The sequence below is a fragment of the Balaenoptera acutorostrata genome, chromosome 2 (assembly GCF_949987535.1).
Source record: "Balaenoptera acutorostrata chromosome 2, mBalAcu1.1, whole genome shotgun sequence".
Lineage (NCBI taxonomy): Eukaryota > Metazoa > Chordata > Mammalia > Artiodactyla > Balaenopteridae > Balaenoptera > Balaenoptera acutorostrata.
Genome location: NC_080065.1, coordinates 178,914,676 through 178,931,990, shown reverse-complemented (window position 1 = coordinate 178,931,990; position 17,315 = coordinate 178,914,676). Strand labels below are relative to the sequence as shown.

The 17,315-nt window shown below is 52.7% G+C and overlaps 1 protein-coding gene across 6 annotated transcripts in view; it reads left to right on the top strand.

The window, feature by feature from the left end:
• The window catches only part of PDE4A (phosphodiesterase 4A), a 47,440-nt gene that overhangs the window by 11,619 nt on the left and 18,506 nt on the right, over positions 1–17,315 (top strand). Inside the window, exons 1-2 of one of the 6 annotated variants that reach the window (XM_057539880.1) lie at positions 6,885–7,267; positions 7,381–7,436. The exons of 2 other annotated variants lie outside the window; for them this stretch is intronic. Coding sequence is in view for 2 of the 4 variants with exons in the window: in XM_057539879.1 (XP_057395862.1) it covers positions 7,026–7,267 (242 nt within the window). In the remaining 2 variants the exon portion in view is untranslated. Of the gene's footprint in view, positions 1–6,884; positions 7,268–7,380; positions 7,437–7,793; positions 7,811–8,397; positions 8,759–17,315 lie in introns of those variants that run through there. 3 more of the 6 variants (XM_057539879.1, XM_057539881.1, XM_007168984.2) reach the window with 3 other exon arrangements.

Sequence of the window (17,315 nt, the reverse complement as noted above, 5' to 3'; positions counted from 1 at the left end):
GGGTGCCCCTCTACTTGGAACACCACTGGGACAGTCAGATTCAGGCCTCTCCTGGAGTTCCTGAGGGAGGCCCCTCTAGGCTGGGACCCTACTATTTTAGCTCTCTCTGGAGATCTCCAGCAGGCACCACAGCCTCCAGGTCACCCACCCCCCTCCATTCGGGGCACTCCAGCACCCCTGCCCACCCCCAGGATGCAAGTGTCATGGATCCAGCACTCACAGCCTGCTGTTTCCCACAGGGAACTGGAGAGAGGCTGAAGGAAAACAAAGCTGGAATCAACAGGAAATGCCAAGACCAGGGGCAGTGAGCCAAACTGGCGCAGGTCACTGTCCTGAGAGACCCAAGAGGGGGCGGGGTGCAATAGGAACTGGGCATTAGTCCCTTTTTAGGCCCCAGGGACTCCCCCTACCCTGGTCTCTGTGGTGCTGACTCTCTGGGGACAGTGGCTGAGTGACAATCATCATCATTATCTTAGTGAGATCCATCTCATAATGGCTCACTCTTGGGCTCCATGCCAGGGACTTTTCCACACATCTTCATCCCTAGTGACCTGTGAGGTAAACTGAGGCCCAGAGGGGCAAAGCCCTTTCTCCTTTTTTTTTTTTTTTGGCCGCGCCACATAGCATGCAGGATCTTAGTTCCCCTTAACCAGGGATTGAACCGTGCTCCCTGCAGTGGAAGTGCGGAGTCTTAACCACTGGACTGCCAGTGAAGTCCCCCCTTCTCCTTCTTACCCAAGTTCACACAACCAGGAAATGGCAGAGCTGAGATTCCAGCACAGGTCCCATCTGATGCCTGTGTGTCCTGGCACAAGTGTCTTGCCCTCTCTGAGCCCCAGTTTTCCCATCCGTAAAGTGAGGTTGTTGTTGTCACTGCCCTGTGGGGGTCATTTCGAGAGTTCTGCGAGCTTGGGGATGTGTGTAAAGGACTTCACACAGCGAGTGCTTGATAGTCACTCAGGGACCCGAATTTGGGAGAGGAGGTGGGGCCTCCGTAGACCCTGCTCCTGTAGGGTGGGAAGGAAAAACAGGAACCTCAACCACATCCCAGCAGGGGCTCAGGTTTCTGTTTCACTGTGGGCCTGCGTAGCCTCCAGTGGCTGTGGCCGGAGGGAGGGCACTGGTGCCAGCATCCTCCCCCCACCCCCAGGCAGAAGGAGGAAGGAGAAACTGAAAGGCCTCTAATGGGAACTCACTCCTTAGGAATGAGCATTCTGCCAAGCCCAGTTCTCCAGAAAGGGTGCACACACAGGGGGTTCCAGTGCTATCCACGTTAGAGTTCATGCAGCCACCAGAAAGGGGATCCAGAGAGCCCTCGAGACTTGAATCAAAGGAACCTCCAAAGAGAGGGCACTGCCCCCCCGTCTGCGATGGCATCTGAACCCCCCCCCCCCTCCAGACCTGGGGATGTAAGAGCCTGCGCTCCCGGCTCCCTGTGGGGCTGAGTCACGGCACCGCCACAATCTGTCAAAAGGCAGATGGAGCGGGAGGAAGAGGAGGACTCTGGTGGTGAGGTGGGGAGACTTGCCTGAACTGGGGGGCGAGGCCAACGTACCGACCCCTTTTGAACCCCCAGACTCTCCCCACCGAGGGAGGCTCTGCCTGGCCCCAGGAGGAGGTGGATACCGGACTGGGGTCTCTCTCTGGCCCGTGGTCTCCACTGGGGTCTTCGCCTCCCCCAGTCCCTGGCGCTCCCACATCCCTGCGTGTGTATCGGGAGTAGGTCTCTCCTCGCGCCCCTCCCTCCGCACGCCCTCTGCTGGGTGACAAGAAAGGCACAGGCTGAGTGTGCGCTCGGAGTCCGGACCTGCCTCCGGAACTCTCGTCCCCTAGCAAAGTCGCCGCCGCCAGTCACTGCCGCGGCGCCCCGTATTATTCATGTTTATTGAGCGCCCCGGACAGCGGGCGCCAGGCCGGCCGACCGCAGGCTGCGGATGAGGTCCTCGCCCACCCGGGGTTGGTACCAGGCCGCTACCTCCATCCTCCACCTTCAGCCGAGCGTGGTGGAGACGGCCGCCTGGCGGATGGAGAGGAACTTGGCGGAAAAGTTGAGGACGCGGAGTTCCCCTCTCGCCTCCGCGCGCGCTTGCCCAAGCCAATGCCCATGCCAGGGCCTCCCAACACCAACCTGCGTTTTAACTCCCGGCATCTTTGGCTTTCCATTCCTGCCGAGGAAACCGAGACACAAGTGATTTGCCTAAGGTCACACAGCGAGGAAGGAATTGGGGTTAAAAACCAGGTCTCCTCGACTGCAGACCCGTGGGTGAGATTCAGATTGTAGCCCTGTCCGCTGACTCGCTGTGTGACCTGGGGCCAGCATCATGCCTCTCTGGGCCTCAGTTTCCTGGTCAGTAAGCCGGGCTGAATAAGATCTGCCCCCCCCCCCCCCCCCCGGGCTGCGGTAAGGCTGAGATAGCCGACATTGGGGCTGGGCAGCAAGGAGCTGGTGTTTTGAGAACTGCACTTCCTCAAAATGCACTTCCTCAGCAGAGAGAAAGGGGGCGTCCCCCAAACCACAAACCCGGGTTCTGGCTGCCAGCGTGCCCCCTCTTTCAGCAGTAACAGATGGACTGCAAGCTCCTCTGAGTTGCAGGAAACTAGGGCTTTGGGCCTGGGAGAACTGCAGATCGGCAGGGTGAGGGCAGAGTTTTGGGGGGCATCTGAGCCCACTGTTTTCACTCCTGAGTAAGAGCCCAAATCCAGCCTTTGCCCTTGACTTGCTGTGTCACCTTGGGAAAGGAATTCACCTGTCTGAGCCTCAGTTTCCTCTTCTGCAACAGGGCCATTCATTCCAAAAACATTGACTAAGTGGGACTTCCCTGGCAGTCCAGTGGTTAAGACTCGGCGCTTCCACTGCAGGGGGCGTGGGTTCGATCCCTGGTCGGGGAGCTAAGATCCTGCATGCCCTACATCGCGGCCAAAAAAATCCAAAAGTAAAACAAAAAACATCGATTGAGCATCTTCAAGCTGTGGTGAAGACTGAAATGGACCCAGTTCCCGCCGTCCTGGAGTTCTCAGACGAGTGAGTGAGGAAGAAATAAGGAAAGGCATTCAATAATTATAGATGGTGACACATGGGACGTGAAGAAAAGAGGGACCTTGAGGTCAGGGAATGCCTCTCTGAGGAGGTGACATTTGAGCAGAGACCTAAATGAAGGGAGAGAAGATGCTATGTGGGTGTCTGAAGGATGAGGTTGACAAGCAGAGGGAATAGCAGGTGCAGAGGTTCTGAGGTGGGAACCTGTCTCATATGTTGGAGGAAAAGCAGGGAGGCAATTGTGACTGGGGCAGAGTGAGCAAGGGGTGCTGGGAGGAAATGGGGCACAGAGGTGATAGGGCAGCTCATGTAGGGCCTTGTAGATCATGGTCAGGGTTGGCTTTAGACATCAGTTTATATCTGACTTCAGGGGGCCAGAAGGAAACTGAACCGTGAAGGCCCTTTTGGCCAGAATTCCAGTCTCTGAAGTCAGACAACTCAACTTGTAATCGAGGGAATTCCCTGGTGGTCCAGTGGTTAGGACTCGGCGCTCTCACTGCCGGGGTTCAATCCCTGGCTGGGGAATTAAGATCCTGCAAGCCACGTGTCGTGGAAAATAATAATAATAATCAACTCATAGTCGAGCTGTGCTCCTTCCAGGCTGAGTGACCCTGGCCAAGTCACTTCCCTCTCTGGGCCTCAGCTTCCCCATCTCTGAAATGGGTCTAGTATGAACCCTATTCCCAAAGTCTGATGTGAGGAATCAGCAAAACAATGCAGGGAACCCTGAGAGCAGGTAAATACAAATGCCCTTCCTTTCTGTTTGTACCTGACTGAGGGGTACCGGTGGCCAGGGCATGGGTCTTAGTGGGTTTAGAGCAACAGTTCTCAACCAGGGGCAATTCTGTCCCCCAGGGAACATGTGGCAATTGCTGGAGACTTTTTTTTTTTTTTTTTTGATTTATGGCTGTGTTGTGTCTTCGTTTCTGTGCAAGGGCTTTCTCTAGTTGTGGCAAGCGGGGGCCACTCTTCATCGCGGTGCGCGGGCCTCTCACTATCGCCGCCTCTCTTGTTGCGGAGCACAGGCTCCAGATGCGCAGGCTCAGTAATTGTGGCTCACGGGCCCAGTTGCTCTGCGGCATGTGGGATCTTCCCAGACCAGGGCTCGAACCCGTGTCCCCTACATTGGCAGGCGGATTTGTAACCACTGCGCCACCAGGGAAGCCCCGCTGGAGACATTTTAGTCGTCGTGACTGAGGGGTTGCTACTGGCATCTAGTGGAGAGGAGCCAGGGATTCTGCCACTGCTACTATCTCACAGGACTGCCCCCCAGGACAAAGGATCATCTGGTGCTCAATGTCAATGGTGCCAAGGTTGGGAAGCCCTGCATTCCCAACAAGGGCGACATCACCTCCAACGGGGTGAAATTTGGTTCTTGGGATGGAGGTGTGAAAAAAAGCTTACTTTTATGTATAAAGCCCAGATAAACACCCAGTACATAAATAGATATACAACATGTCTATGGCATTAACATTTCATGGAGGAGGCAACTTGGGGGTGGGTGGGGAAGGGAGTGTCTAAAAAAGCACTCGGGGGGATGATTGTGAAATAAAGGGAGACAACCACTGGTCTAGAGCCTGGCTCAGCCACTCATTGGCTCTGTAACCTTGAGAAGATTGTTCCTCTCCAAGACTCAGTTTTCCCATCTGTAAAATGGGACAATAGTGTCACTTGATGGGCATTTTGTGAGAATTAAATGAGATCATAGGTAGAGGCAGTAAATGCACAGGAAGCATTCTGAAGGTTAGCTGCTATGTCATCATTATCATCATCACCATCATCTGTATCCTCTGTCTAGTGCATGGCTTGCACATTATAAGCTCTCCATAAATGTTTTGTCCAATAATAATAATCGTAGGTAGATAGTTCTTTGGGGCATGAGTCCACCATCTTCTCGGTCTGCTGGCTTTCCGAATAAAGTCACGATTCCTTGCCCCAACATCTTGGCACTCAATTTATTAGCCTGTCGTGTGGCAAGCAGTACGAGTTTGGACTTGGTAGTGCAGCCAGCCAGGAGCCTTGCTGCCCTGGTTGGGGAATTTTCAGGTAAGGCCCTAGCAGCTGCTAGGACCACTTGTCCTGAGAATTAGTCCTTCAAAATTCCTCAAAGCAGCACCAGCTGCCTCAGCGCTTGGTGGTTGGAGCAAATTAAAAAAAAAAAAATCGTAACTAACATTCAGTGAGCGCTTACTATGTCAGACACTTTTCTGAGCCTTTTACGTGTCCATCCATGAGGTATGTAGTGTTATTTTACCCATTTTACAGGTAGGAAAACTGAGGCTCAGTGAAATGAAGTGACTGGGTCAAGGTCAAATGGATAAGAAGCGCCGGAGGCCGGACTCAAGCCTAGGTCATCCAACTTTGGGCCCCTTGACATGGGAGCCAACAGGTAGAGAGGGAAAGATATTCACAGAGGCAATTTAGATTTAAAGTAGAGATTTGCCCCATTTTCTTATTTTAAACAATTTTCTCCCCCTTCCCTAACCCCAAAGAGCTGTAGACAGGAGGGATAGGCTCTGGAATTATAACTAGCTAGCTGACTTTATTCAAGAATCTTCATCTCTCTGAGTCTCAGTTTCCCCATCTGTGAGAGGGGATAATATGCCCCTCACAAAGTCACAGTGGCTGGACATGCAGTCACCACCACTGGGCCCCACAGAAGTCAGTGCCGAGGGAAGGTTGGGTTCTTGGAGCCACCTCATGAGCTGTGGGGCCCCCAATTCTAAGAGGTGCCTCAGAGAGGTGCCTCATGCTAAGGAGTGGGAGGACCGGGGGATTCTTAGGAGTGTCTAGGGGCTGTGAGCACACTCCAAGCTTCTAGGGGTGTCTAAGACTTATAAGGCATGTCTCAGAGCCTGTGGGGGGGGCATTCTGGGGATGCCCCAAGGATTGTGAGTACATCTTGGATTCTGGAGGTAGCCTAGGGTTGTAGGCCTGTCTTAGGAGCTGTGGAGGAATCTAGTTGTGCCCCTGGGATCTATGGGGGGCACCCCAGGATTTTGGTGGCATCCCCATGGTTATGGGAATATCCCCTGAGTCCTAAGGCACCCCTGAGGTAATGTTGGGTTCTCTGCACTTCTGGGGGCATCTCAGGAATGCTGTGGAGCTACTGGGGGAGGGGATCTGAGGGATTGTGGAAGCATTCCTGAAGTCTGTAAGGGACCCCAGGATTTGGGGGGGCCCTCACGGAGATCTGTGGGAATGCTCTGTGGCTGTGGGGGATTCTTGGGGTGTTTGGAGGGTCTCTGCATGACTCAGAGATGGTGGGAGTGCCCCAGGAGATTTGGGGGACATCTGAGGAAACATAGTCGTTGTCCTGGGATCTGAAGGGGTTTCTCGTGGACTCTCAGAGCACCTCTGGCATTTGTGGGTACATCCTGGGATTGTTGGGGTGCCCCTGGAGTTTGTGGGCATGTTTCAGTAACAATGAGGGGACATCTGGGGAGCTGTGAGAGTGTCTGGTGTCTATGGGAGCCTCTCAGAGCACCTTTGGATTTTGTGGGGGAACCCAGGGATTTGGGGGGTACCTCTGGGTTGTGTGAGGACAGCTCAGGGATAGTAGGGGCACTCCTTGGGATTGTGGAGATCTCAGTCTGAGGGACTCTGGGGATGCCCCTGAGGTCTGTGGGACGTCTCAACATCGTGGAAGCTGTGTGTGTGTGAGAGCACCCCAGAGATCTGGGGGCATCCCAGGTGTTTGTAGAGATGCTTCCGGCGATTGTGAGGACGTCAGAGGGACTGCGGGGGGCCCCTGGCGTCTGTGGGGTGTCCCCGCCGCGGCCGCGTGGGGGCCCCTGGCCCGCCCCGCCCCAGGGGCGGCCCCAGCGCGTAGCCGGAAGGGCCGAGGCGGCCGGGAGGGGTGGGGCCCGTGGTCCCGCGGGTAGGGCGGCCGGCCTGCGTGGGCCGCGCGGGGCGGGCGGCGCTGTTCCCCAGCGCCCGCCGAGGCCGGGCCGCTCTGCGGCCCCCCCCCGCGCCCCCCGCCAAAGCCATGGCGCGGCCGCGCGGCCTGGGCCGCATACCCGAACTGCAGCTGGAGGTCTTCCCGGCGGCGGCAGCGGCGGCCACCGAGGACGAGGCGTTCCTACCCGAGCCCCCGGCCCCGCGCGCGCCCCGCCGCCCACGATCGCCACCTTCCTCGCCTGTCTTCTTTGCCAGCCCGTCCCCAACTTTCCGCAGGCGCCTTCGGCTTCTCCGCGGCTTTCAGGATTTCGGTCGCCAGGCGTGGGCCGGGTAAGTGCGCGCTGGTGTCTGTGGGTTCGAGTCCCCCCTGGCCATCAGGCGCGCGCCAGGGTCTGGGGTTCGTAGCTGGCTCTGTCAGCCTCACTTTTTTTCTTCCGTCACAGGGCAGCGATAAAAATCAAGTCTGCTCGCCAGGGTTGCCGTGGAGACATCTGATAAGGCATGCAGTAGGCGCTCAATAAACGCTATGTTCCTCCCACTTCCCGTGCAGACCTGAAGCTGCGGTCAGGCTTTGGGGGAGTGAAGCCAACCTGCCATCCAGGGTGATCTGGGGACGTGTGTTCAGTTGTGTTATCCTTAGTCTACAGGCCTGTGAAATGGGGCCAGCGCTGCCCTCTGGGGGTTACCTTGCCAGGAGGCGCTGGAATATTACCGCGTGCACCGAGCAAGGAGGGCAAATGGAAGTTCCCTTCCTGGCCAGACCCGGGGTGGGCCGCGGGGGCGGGCAGCCTGGGGGTGAGGAGCCTGGAGGCCACATCCGGTCTGGCTTTCCAGTGTCCGTTTATCTTGGAAACAGAGGTTGGCGGCCCGGAGGTAGGCAAGGGCTGGCTTCGGGGGCTTCTCCGGAGCCCGGAGAGGTCCTCGGGTTGCCCTTCTCCTCGCTACTCTCCGCGTGCACTTGTTTAGAACCTGAGTCCGGAGACACAGGCTGAGAGAGGGCACTGCAGGGACAGTACGCGGGCCCGCGTCCGGATTTGGGGACGAGATCGGGGCGGGAAGACATAAGGAGGAGGGGTCGAGGCCCCTGGGAGGCCCGCGTGGGGTCGGGAAGGGTGTGTGTGTGGGGGGAAATCAGTGCCTGTCTCCGGTTTCTCTCTGTGTCTCTGTCCTCACCTCTGCCTCTCCTGTCTCTGTTACGCCGCCCCCACGCCCCCAACTCCACCTCCCCCGCATCCATCGTCCCTCCCCCGGGTTTTTGTCACCGGACCCCGCACTGCGCCCGCGGGCAAGTCGTTCCCCCCCAGGACGCACGGCGTTCGGAGACCTCCAGCGGGCCCAGCTCGACGTCAGGGAAGGGGTGGAAAAGGCGGGGCCAGGGGAGGGCTCGGAACCCGGGAAACTGGAGCCCGGGGCACCCTCCGAGGCCCGGGGGAAGGGAGGCAGGCGGGAAGTATGCGCAGAGTTCCGCAGGGCCCCCGCAGGAGGAGGCAGGCGCGGAGCCCGCCCAGGCGCTGCGGAAGAGGGGACGCCCGAACGCCCGGGGCCGTCCCTGGGGGGAGTCACCGGGAGGGCGGGTGTGGAGGCGGCGCCGGCGGCGGCCGCAGACACCTAGGACCTGGAGAGCAGTGCGCGCCACACCACCGTGCAGCCGTCCCCATGCGCGCCCCGACGGTGCTTGGCACTCATGCGCTCCAGTGCAGCACCCCGGGCCCGACCCCGGCCCCCTGCCCTGGCACTGCCCCCCGCGGGCCCTGAGTCCCTGGTCCACTTCTCCTTCAGCGACGAGGACACCTGTTGGTACCCTCCAGGCAGATCTGTCAGGTGGGTGGCCTCCGGCCAGTCCCCTCCTTTGCCACCGGAGGGCTCTGGCTGCTTTGTGTGTGTGTGTTGTGTGTGTGTGTGTGTTGTGTGTGTGTGTGTGTGTTGTGTGTGTGTGTGTGTTGTGTGTGTGTTGTGTGTGGTGTGTGTGGTGTGTGTGTGGTGTGTGTGTTGTGTGTTGTGTGTGTGTTGTGTGTGTGTGTGTGTGTTGTGTGTGTTGTGTGTGTGTGTGTGTTGTGTGTGGTGTGTGTGTTGTGTGTGTGTTGTGTGTGTGTGTGTGTGTTGTGTGTGTGTGTGTGTGTTGTGTGTGTGTTGTGTGTGTTGTGTGTGGTGTGTGTGTGGTGTGTGTGTTGTGTGTTGTGTGTGTGTTGTGTGTGTGTGTGTGTGTGTGTGTGTGTTGTGTGTGTGTGTAGGGTGGGGGAGCAGTCTGCCTTCCGGGGAGTCCCCAGTGTCTGGTCTGGAGCCTCACCCCCTTCCCTGGCCCTAAACTGTCTGGATGCCACTGAGGGCTTCCTGCAGGTGGTGCCCCCCCAGAATGGGTGCTGGGTCCTGCCCCCTTCCTGCTTACCCAAGATGGGATCCCTTTACCCTCTTTGTGCCCCAAATCTGGGCTTCTGGCATTCACCGTAGCAGCAAATATGGGTGTCCCGCATCACCCGGGCTCCACTCCCGGGCTACTGGCCTCAAGCCACGTCCCTCCGGCCCTGCTCTGCTCAGTGCCTCCAGCCTTACCCTCCCTTCTTCCTTGCTGGGGCTGCCAGGATGAAAACCAAGCTAGGGTGGGGGTGGGGAGGAGGTTCCTGCTGGAACTCCTGGGGGTATTTAGAATCAACTGGACCGCGCTGAGGCAGAGAAGTGGTCTTTAGGTTCTCAGAATTCTCAGGGTGCTCCAGCCTTGTACCTGCTCCCCTGCACCAGTCCCTTCAGACACCCAGACACGCACATGCTCTCCCACATGGATACACACACTCCACATATGCAGCTACATAGGACACAAACACAGACACACCCACACCCAGGGTAATCGAGGTCACCTGGTGTGTACTGTGCTAGGCATGGGTCTTCTGGCTGATGGGGCCAAAAAGAGAACCCCACAGGTGACCCATGGCCATGGTGACAAACACCACGGAAACCCTGGTCTCACACAGCCTCGCATACACTGCGCTGACCCCAGGAACACACTGTCACTGCAACACACACCCAGGCCCGATTCCCACCTGCACATGGCCACACACAGGAGCTTTCATACCTCATACCCACTGAAGAGTCAGGGCCGCCCATGTGCAGCACAAAGGTACCCTCTCCCAAGGTCATACAGACCACAGACACAGACATAGATACACAGATTCACACAGGCACCACCAACACCCAGACCCCGCTCACACACACACACACGTACAAATCCACACAGACAACTCTATGCACACAGGGGCTCCTGAGCGTGCACACACACCCCGACTCACACATACACAGACCCTCCTTGCACACCCAGCCCCAAAAACTGCCGTGTCACCTGGCACCACGCGCCCTCCTGGCAGACACACACCAGCGCCCGCCCCCAACCTCCGTGTGACCTTCACAAAGCAAATGCCAGGCCTTTCCATGAAGCCTGCCTGGCACCTCCTACAAGGCAGTCAGGTGGAGTGGGGCAGGGAGCCCAGGGAGATGCCAGGCCTGCCTGGGGGAGACAGACACCCAGTGATTTACTGGGCAGCCTTGTAGCCTGGCTGCCCTGGTTCAAATCCTTGCTTTACCACTAGCCAAGTTACTCATCCTGTTTGTGCCTCAGTTTCTTTCTCTGGAAAATGGGGCCTCAGTACACATCCAGGCATAGCAGAGTGCCTAGCATGTGACATTCAGTAGCAGTTGGCTACTTTCATTGTTATGATCTTTACCAACTGGGATGTGTCCCCTTTCCTGGCTACCCCCCTCCCCTGCTTGTTTCTTTCCCATCGGCCCCTGCAGCAGAACTCTCTGAAGCCTGGATCTGCCCCTGGGCTGCACAGTCCTGCAGAGGCCCAATTTGATGCTCTGGGAGCCCAGGTGGGCAGTCATCGGGGCCCCAGGGGGGTGGAAGCAGGTAGCAACTTCAACTGAGAATGCCATCAAGTGGTCAGCCTGTCCAAAGGGGAGTCTTGGGCAAGTCGTTTCCTTTGTGATGAAGTGTCTGGGTGTGTGGCTGTGATGTCAGTGCCTGTCGACTGCCCTTGACTCTGGTTTGTGGCTTCAGGTCCCATTGGGACATTGCTGGAACAGCCTCTAGCCTGACTTTGGCCACCCTGAGCAGTGGCAGGTCAGGGAGGGGTGAGTCCCCACAGCTCTGGAGTTTGGTTCTGCGGGGTAGCTGAGACCCCCCCCCATACACACACACACACACACACACACACACACACAAACACACACACACACAAACACACACACTCAGGCTGCAGTTCAACAGGCCCGATTCTCTCTCCTCTGCCCTTACACAGCCCAGGGGACATTCGCTCCTGGAAGCACAAACAGCAGGGCCCCAGGGAGCCTCTTCTTCCCATCCTGGCCTCTGGGCTCCTGCTTACGTGAGCTGAGTCCCCTGGGGCTGCAGGATCTGCCCGCAAGGCTAGTCGGGCGCCCTCTGGACTTGGGTCTCACCTTCCCCCAACGAACTGTGGCTTCAGTTCCTGGGGCGGGGTTGAGGTCCTCAGGATGGAGCTATGTTCCTCTCCCCTCCACAGGGCCTCTCAGCAGAGCCATAACGTCCACGCTGGGCCTTGGGAGACAGGACATGGTCCGCAGGCAGCAAGGCCACCAACCCCTCGCTGCCCCTCTGCACCTCAGCCTCCTCATTGACCCAGGACGTTAACAGAACCCAACTCACAGAGTTAGCGGGAGACCTCATTGGGTTCACGTGTACAAAGCACTTCGATAGTGCCAGGCACACGGCAGATACTGAATAAGTATCTTGTTATTATTACTATAAACTTAAAGGATCTAACCTGGCACCCAGTACACAGCAGGTGCTCAATAAATGGGCATTATCACCAAAGGCCCAAGCTCATGATCTAAGAGTATTTTCATTCCTGAGTGTTTTTTTTTTTTTTTTTTTTTTTTGGCTGCGTTTGGTCCTTGTTGCTGCGTGCGGGCTTTCTAGTTGCAGCGAGCGGGGGCTACTCTTCATTGCAGTGCAGGGGCTTCTCACTGCGGTGGCTTCTCTTGTTGTGGCGCATGGGCTCTAGAGTGCAGGCTCAGTAGTTGTGGCTCACGGGCTTAGTTGCTCCGCGGCATGTGGGATCTTCCCGGACCAGGGCTCGAACCCGTGTCCCGTGCATTGGCAGGCGGATTCTTAACCACTGTGCCACCAGGGAAGTCCTTGAGTGTTTTTTTTTTTTAATTTACTTAAAAAAATTAACATAAAGTAAAATTCACCTTGTTTTTGGCTGCGCTGCACAGCTTGTGGGATCTTAGTTCTGTGACCAGGGATCGAACCAGGGCCCTGGCAGTGTAAGCGCAGAGTCCTAACCACTGGACTGCCAGGGAATTCCCCAAATTCAGCCTTTTTAGTATATATTGCATAAGGGTTTTTTTTTAATTGTGGTAAAATATGCATAATAAAATTTACCATTTTAACTTGAGTGTGCAATTCAGTGTCATTAAGTACAACCACATTGTTGTGCAACCATCACCACCATCCATCTCCAGGATTTTTTCATCTTCCTAAGTTGAAACTCTGTCCCCATTAAACACTAACTCCCCATTCCCACTCCCTCAGCCCCTGGCACCCACCATTCTACTTTCTGTTTCTATGAATTTGACTCCTCTAGGGACCTCATGTAAGTGGAATTGTACAATATTTGTCCTTTTGTGTCTGTCGTATTTCATTTAGCGTAATGTTTTCAAGGTTCATTCATGTTGAAACATGCGTCAGAATTTCCTTTCTTTTTAAGGCTGAGTAATATTTTGTTGTATATATATACCACATTTTCTTTATTCACCCATTAATGGGCATTTGAGTTGTTTCTACCTTTTGGCTGTTGTAAATAATGCCGCTATGAACATTGGTGTACAAGTATCTGAGTCCTGCCATTCAATTCTTTGGGGTGTATATACTTAGGAGTAGCTTTGCTGGATCACATAGTAATTCTGTATTCAAGTTTTTGAGGAGCTGCCAAACTCTTTTCCGCACTGGCTTCACCATTTTGTATTCCCACCAGCAGTGCACAAGTATTCCAATTCCTCCACATGCTCCCCAATTTTCTTTTTCTTTTTTTAAATAATAGCTATCCTAATGGGTATGCAGTGGTATCTCATTGGGATTTCTTTTTATATAAATTTATTTATATTTGGCTGCGTTGGGTCTTCATTGCTGTGTGCAGGCTTTCTCTAGTTGTGGTGATCGGGGGCTACTCTTCATTGCAGTGCACGGGCCTCTCATTGTGGTGGCTTCTCTTATTGTGCAGCATGGGTTCTAGGCGCGTAGGCTTCAGTATTTGTGGCATGTGGGCTCAGTACTTGTGGCACACAGGCTTAGTTGCTCTGCGGCATGTGGGATCTTCCCGGATCAGGGATCGAACCCGTGTCTGCTGCACTGGCAGGCGGATTCTCTCATTGGGGTTTTGATTTGCATTTCCCTAATGACCAATGGTGTTGAGCATCTTCTCATGTGTTTATTGTCCATCTGTATATCTTCTGTGAAGAAATGTTTATTTAAGTGCTTTTCCCACTTTTTTTTTTTTTTTTTTGGCCACGCACGTGGCTTGTGGGATCTTAGTTCCCCAATGAGGGATCAAACCCGGGCCCTCAGCAGTGAGAGCACGGAGTTCTAACCACTGGACCACCAGGGAATTCCCTCCCACTCTTTAATTGGGTTGTTTGTTTTGTTGTTGTTGTTGTTGTTGAGTTTTAAGAGTTCTTTATATAGTCTAGAACATTAATCCCTTGTCAAATATGTGATTTGCAAAAACATTCTCCCAGGACTTCCCTGGTGGTCCAGTGGTTAAGACTCCACGCTTCCACTGAAGGGTGCACAGGTTCAATCCCTGGTCGGGGAACTAAGATCCTGCATGCCCCGTGGTGCAGGCAAAAACAAGCAAACAAAGAAAAACATTATTTTAAAAAATGTTCTCCCATTCTGTGGATTGCCTTTTCACTCCCCGAATAGTGTCTTTTTTTTTTTTTAATTTATTCTTTCTTTCTTTTTTTGTCTTTTTTTTGGCTGCATTGGGTCTTCGTTGCTGCACGCCAGCTTTCTCTAGTTGCGGTGAGCAGGGGCTACTCTTCGTTGCGGTGCACGGGCTTCTCACTCCGGTGGCTTCTCATTGCGGAGCACGGGCTCTAGGTGCGCAGGCTTCAGTAGTTGTGGCACGCGGGCTCAGTAGTTGTGGCTCACGGGCTCTAGAGCACAGGCTCAGTAGTTGTGGTGCATGGGCTTAGTTGCTCCGAGGCATGTGGGATCTTCCCGGACCAGGGCTCGAACCCGCGTCCCTTGCATTGGCAGGCGGATCCTTAACCACTGCGCCACTAGGGAAGCCCCTGAATAGTGTCTTTTGATGCACAAAGGTTTTTAACTTTGATGAACTCCAATTTATTCTTTTGTTGCCTGTACTTTTGATGTCATATCCAAGAAATCACTGCCAAATCCAATGTCATGAAGCTTCTAAGAGTTTTATAGTTTTAGCCCTTATGTTTAGGTCTTTGATCTAGTTGGGGTTAATTTTTGTATATGGCGTAAGCTAAGGTTCCAACTTCATTCTTTTGTAAGTGGATAACCAGTTTTCCCAGCACCATTTGTTAAAAAGACTGTCCTTTCTCCATTGAATGGTCTTGGCTCCCTTGTTGAAAATCATTTGACCGCACGTATGTGAGGGTTTATTTCTGGGCTCTCTGTTCTATTCCATTGGTCTATACATCTGTCTTATACAGTACCACACTATTTTGATTACTGTGCTTTGTAATAAGTTTTGAAATCAGGAAGTGTGAGTCCCCCAACTTTGTTCTTCTTTTCCAAGGTTGTTTTGGCTCTTCAGGTTCCTTGAGATTTTTTTTTTTCCTACAAAGAACGTTGTTGGGATTTTTTAATTATTATTTTTCATTTATTTATTTATTTTTTGGCTGCATTGGGTCTTCGTTGCTGCACGCGGGCTTTCTTTAGTTGCAGCAAGTGGGGGCTACTCTTCATTGTGGTGTGAGGGCTTCTCATTGCGGTGGCTTCTCTTGTTGTGGAGCATGGGCTCTAGGTGCATGGGCTTCAGTAGTTGTGGTGCTCGGGCTCAGTAGTTGTGGTGCATAGCCTTAGTTGCTCCACGGCATGTGGGATCTTCCCGGACCAGAGATCGAACCTGTGTCCCCCGCATTGGCAGGTGGATTCTTAACCACTGCATCACCTGGGAAGTCCTGAACATTGTTGGGATTTTGATAGGGATGGCATTGAATCTGTAGATTGCTTTGGGTAGTATGGACATCTTGACATTATTAAGTCTTCCAATCTATGAATATGGTATGTCTTTCCATTTATTTGTGTTTTTACTTTCTTTCAGCAACATTTTGTAGTTTTCAGTATACAAAGCTTTTGCCTCCTTGGTTAAGTTTATTCCTAAGTCTCTTGATCATTCTGATGCTATGGTAAGTGGAAATAATATCCGTTTTGGTTTGTTCATTGTTAAGGGCATAGAAAAGCAACTGACTTTTGTGTGTTGATTTTATATCCTGCAACATTGCTAAATTCATTTATTAGTTGTATGAGTTTTGACACGTAATCCCCACCACTGGCTTCTTTCTCTTAGCAAAATTCATTTGAGAGTCATCCAAATTATTTTGTGTTTGAGTAGTTAAAAAGGAAACTGTTTCTTTCTACTTTTGCAGAAAACTTCTGACACGAAATGTGTTTGGTTTTTTCCCCACACCAACCCATTCTCCAATACTCTATGGACACTAACTGGGTGAACTACAGTTTAATTCAATTCTGACACTAACTGGAGTTCGTGCAGATCCCACAGGTTAAGGGCTCAGTCCCACAAGACCTCCCCCACTTCAGATGTCAGTCTCAAATCCAGGTTGTCGCCTGTGCTTTTGGACGACCAGCTATAAATCAGAGGTACCTACAACCCCCTCCTCTGGTTCGATAATTTGCTAGAACAGTTCACAGAACTCAGGAAACCAGTTTACTTACTAGATTGCTGGGTTGTTTTTTTTTTAATTTATTTTTTGTATTCCCCTCCTGGTTTATTTTAAAAGATACAACTCAGGAACAGCCAGACGGAAGCGATACATAGAAAAAGGAATTGGGGGAGGGACTTGGTGCTTCCCCAGGTACGCCACCTTCCCAGCACCTTGATATGTTCAGCAACCCAGCAGCTCTCCAAACCATGTCATTCAGGGATTTTGATGGTGGCTTCATTATGTAGCCATGATTGACTAAACCATTGGCCATTCCACTGGTGATTAACTCAACCTCCAGTCCTGGTCCCTGAACTGGTCCAGCCTCTCTAATCACATGGTTGGCTCTCCTGGCAACCAGCCCCCATCCAGAGGCTGTCCAGGAGTCCCTAGCAGTCAGTCATCTCGTTAGAATACCTATTACTGTGGAGATTTCCAGGGTTTTAGGAACTGTGTGCCAGGAAACCAAGGCTGAGACCAAATATATATATTTATTCTTTCACAGTACTTATGGTCCCCGACTTATGATAGTTCAACTTATGATTTTTCAACTTCATAATGATGTGAAAGCAATACGCATTCAGTAGAAACCGTACCTCAAATTTTGATATTTTCCTGGGTTAGTAACATGTGGTCTGATTCTCTCTTGTGATCCTGGGCAGTGGCAGCAAACTGCAGCTCCCAACCAGCCACGCAATCATGAGGGTAAACAATTCATACACTTAACAACCGTTCTAGACCCATACAACCACTCCGTTTTTCAGTTTCAGTACAGTACTCCATAAATTACATGAGATATTCGGCACTTTATTATAAAATACGCTTTGTGTTAGATGATTTTGCCCAACCGTAGGCTAATGTAAGTGTTCTGAGCACGTTTCAGGTAGGCTAGGCTACACTGCGATGTAGGTAGTTTAGGTGTATTAAATGCGTTTTCAGCTATCAATATTTTCAATTTATGGTGGGTTTATCAGGACATAACCCTGTCATAAGTCAAGGAAGATCTGTAGTTCATGTTTGTGTTTTTGAAACTGCTGAATAGTATTCCATGGCATGGATCTGCTACAGTTTATCCATTCATCAATTGACGCACACTTGATTTGCTTGTTTCTAGTTCTTGGTGACTATGAACAGAACTGCTATAAACATCAGTCAGCAGGTTTTTGAGTAGACATATGTTTTTATTTATCTTGGGTAAATATATAGGAGTGGATTTGTTGGCTTGTACAATAAGCGTGTGTTTAATTTCATAAGAAACTGACCAACTGTCTTCCAGAGTGGCCGTACCACTTTGCATTCCCATCAGCAATGAATGGGAGTTCCAGTTGCTCTGAATCCTTATCACCACTTGATTTCGTTGTCAGTTTTTGTTTGTTTAGCATCCTAGTAGGTGTGAAGTGATAGTCATGGTTTTAATTTGCATTTGCCT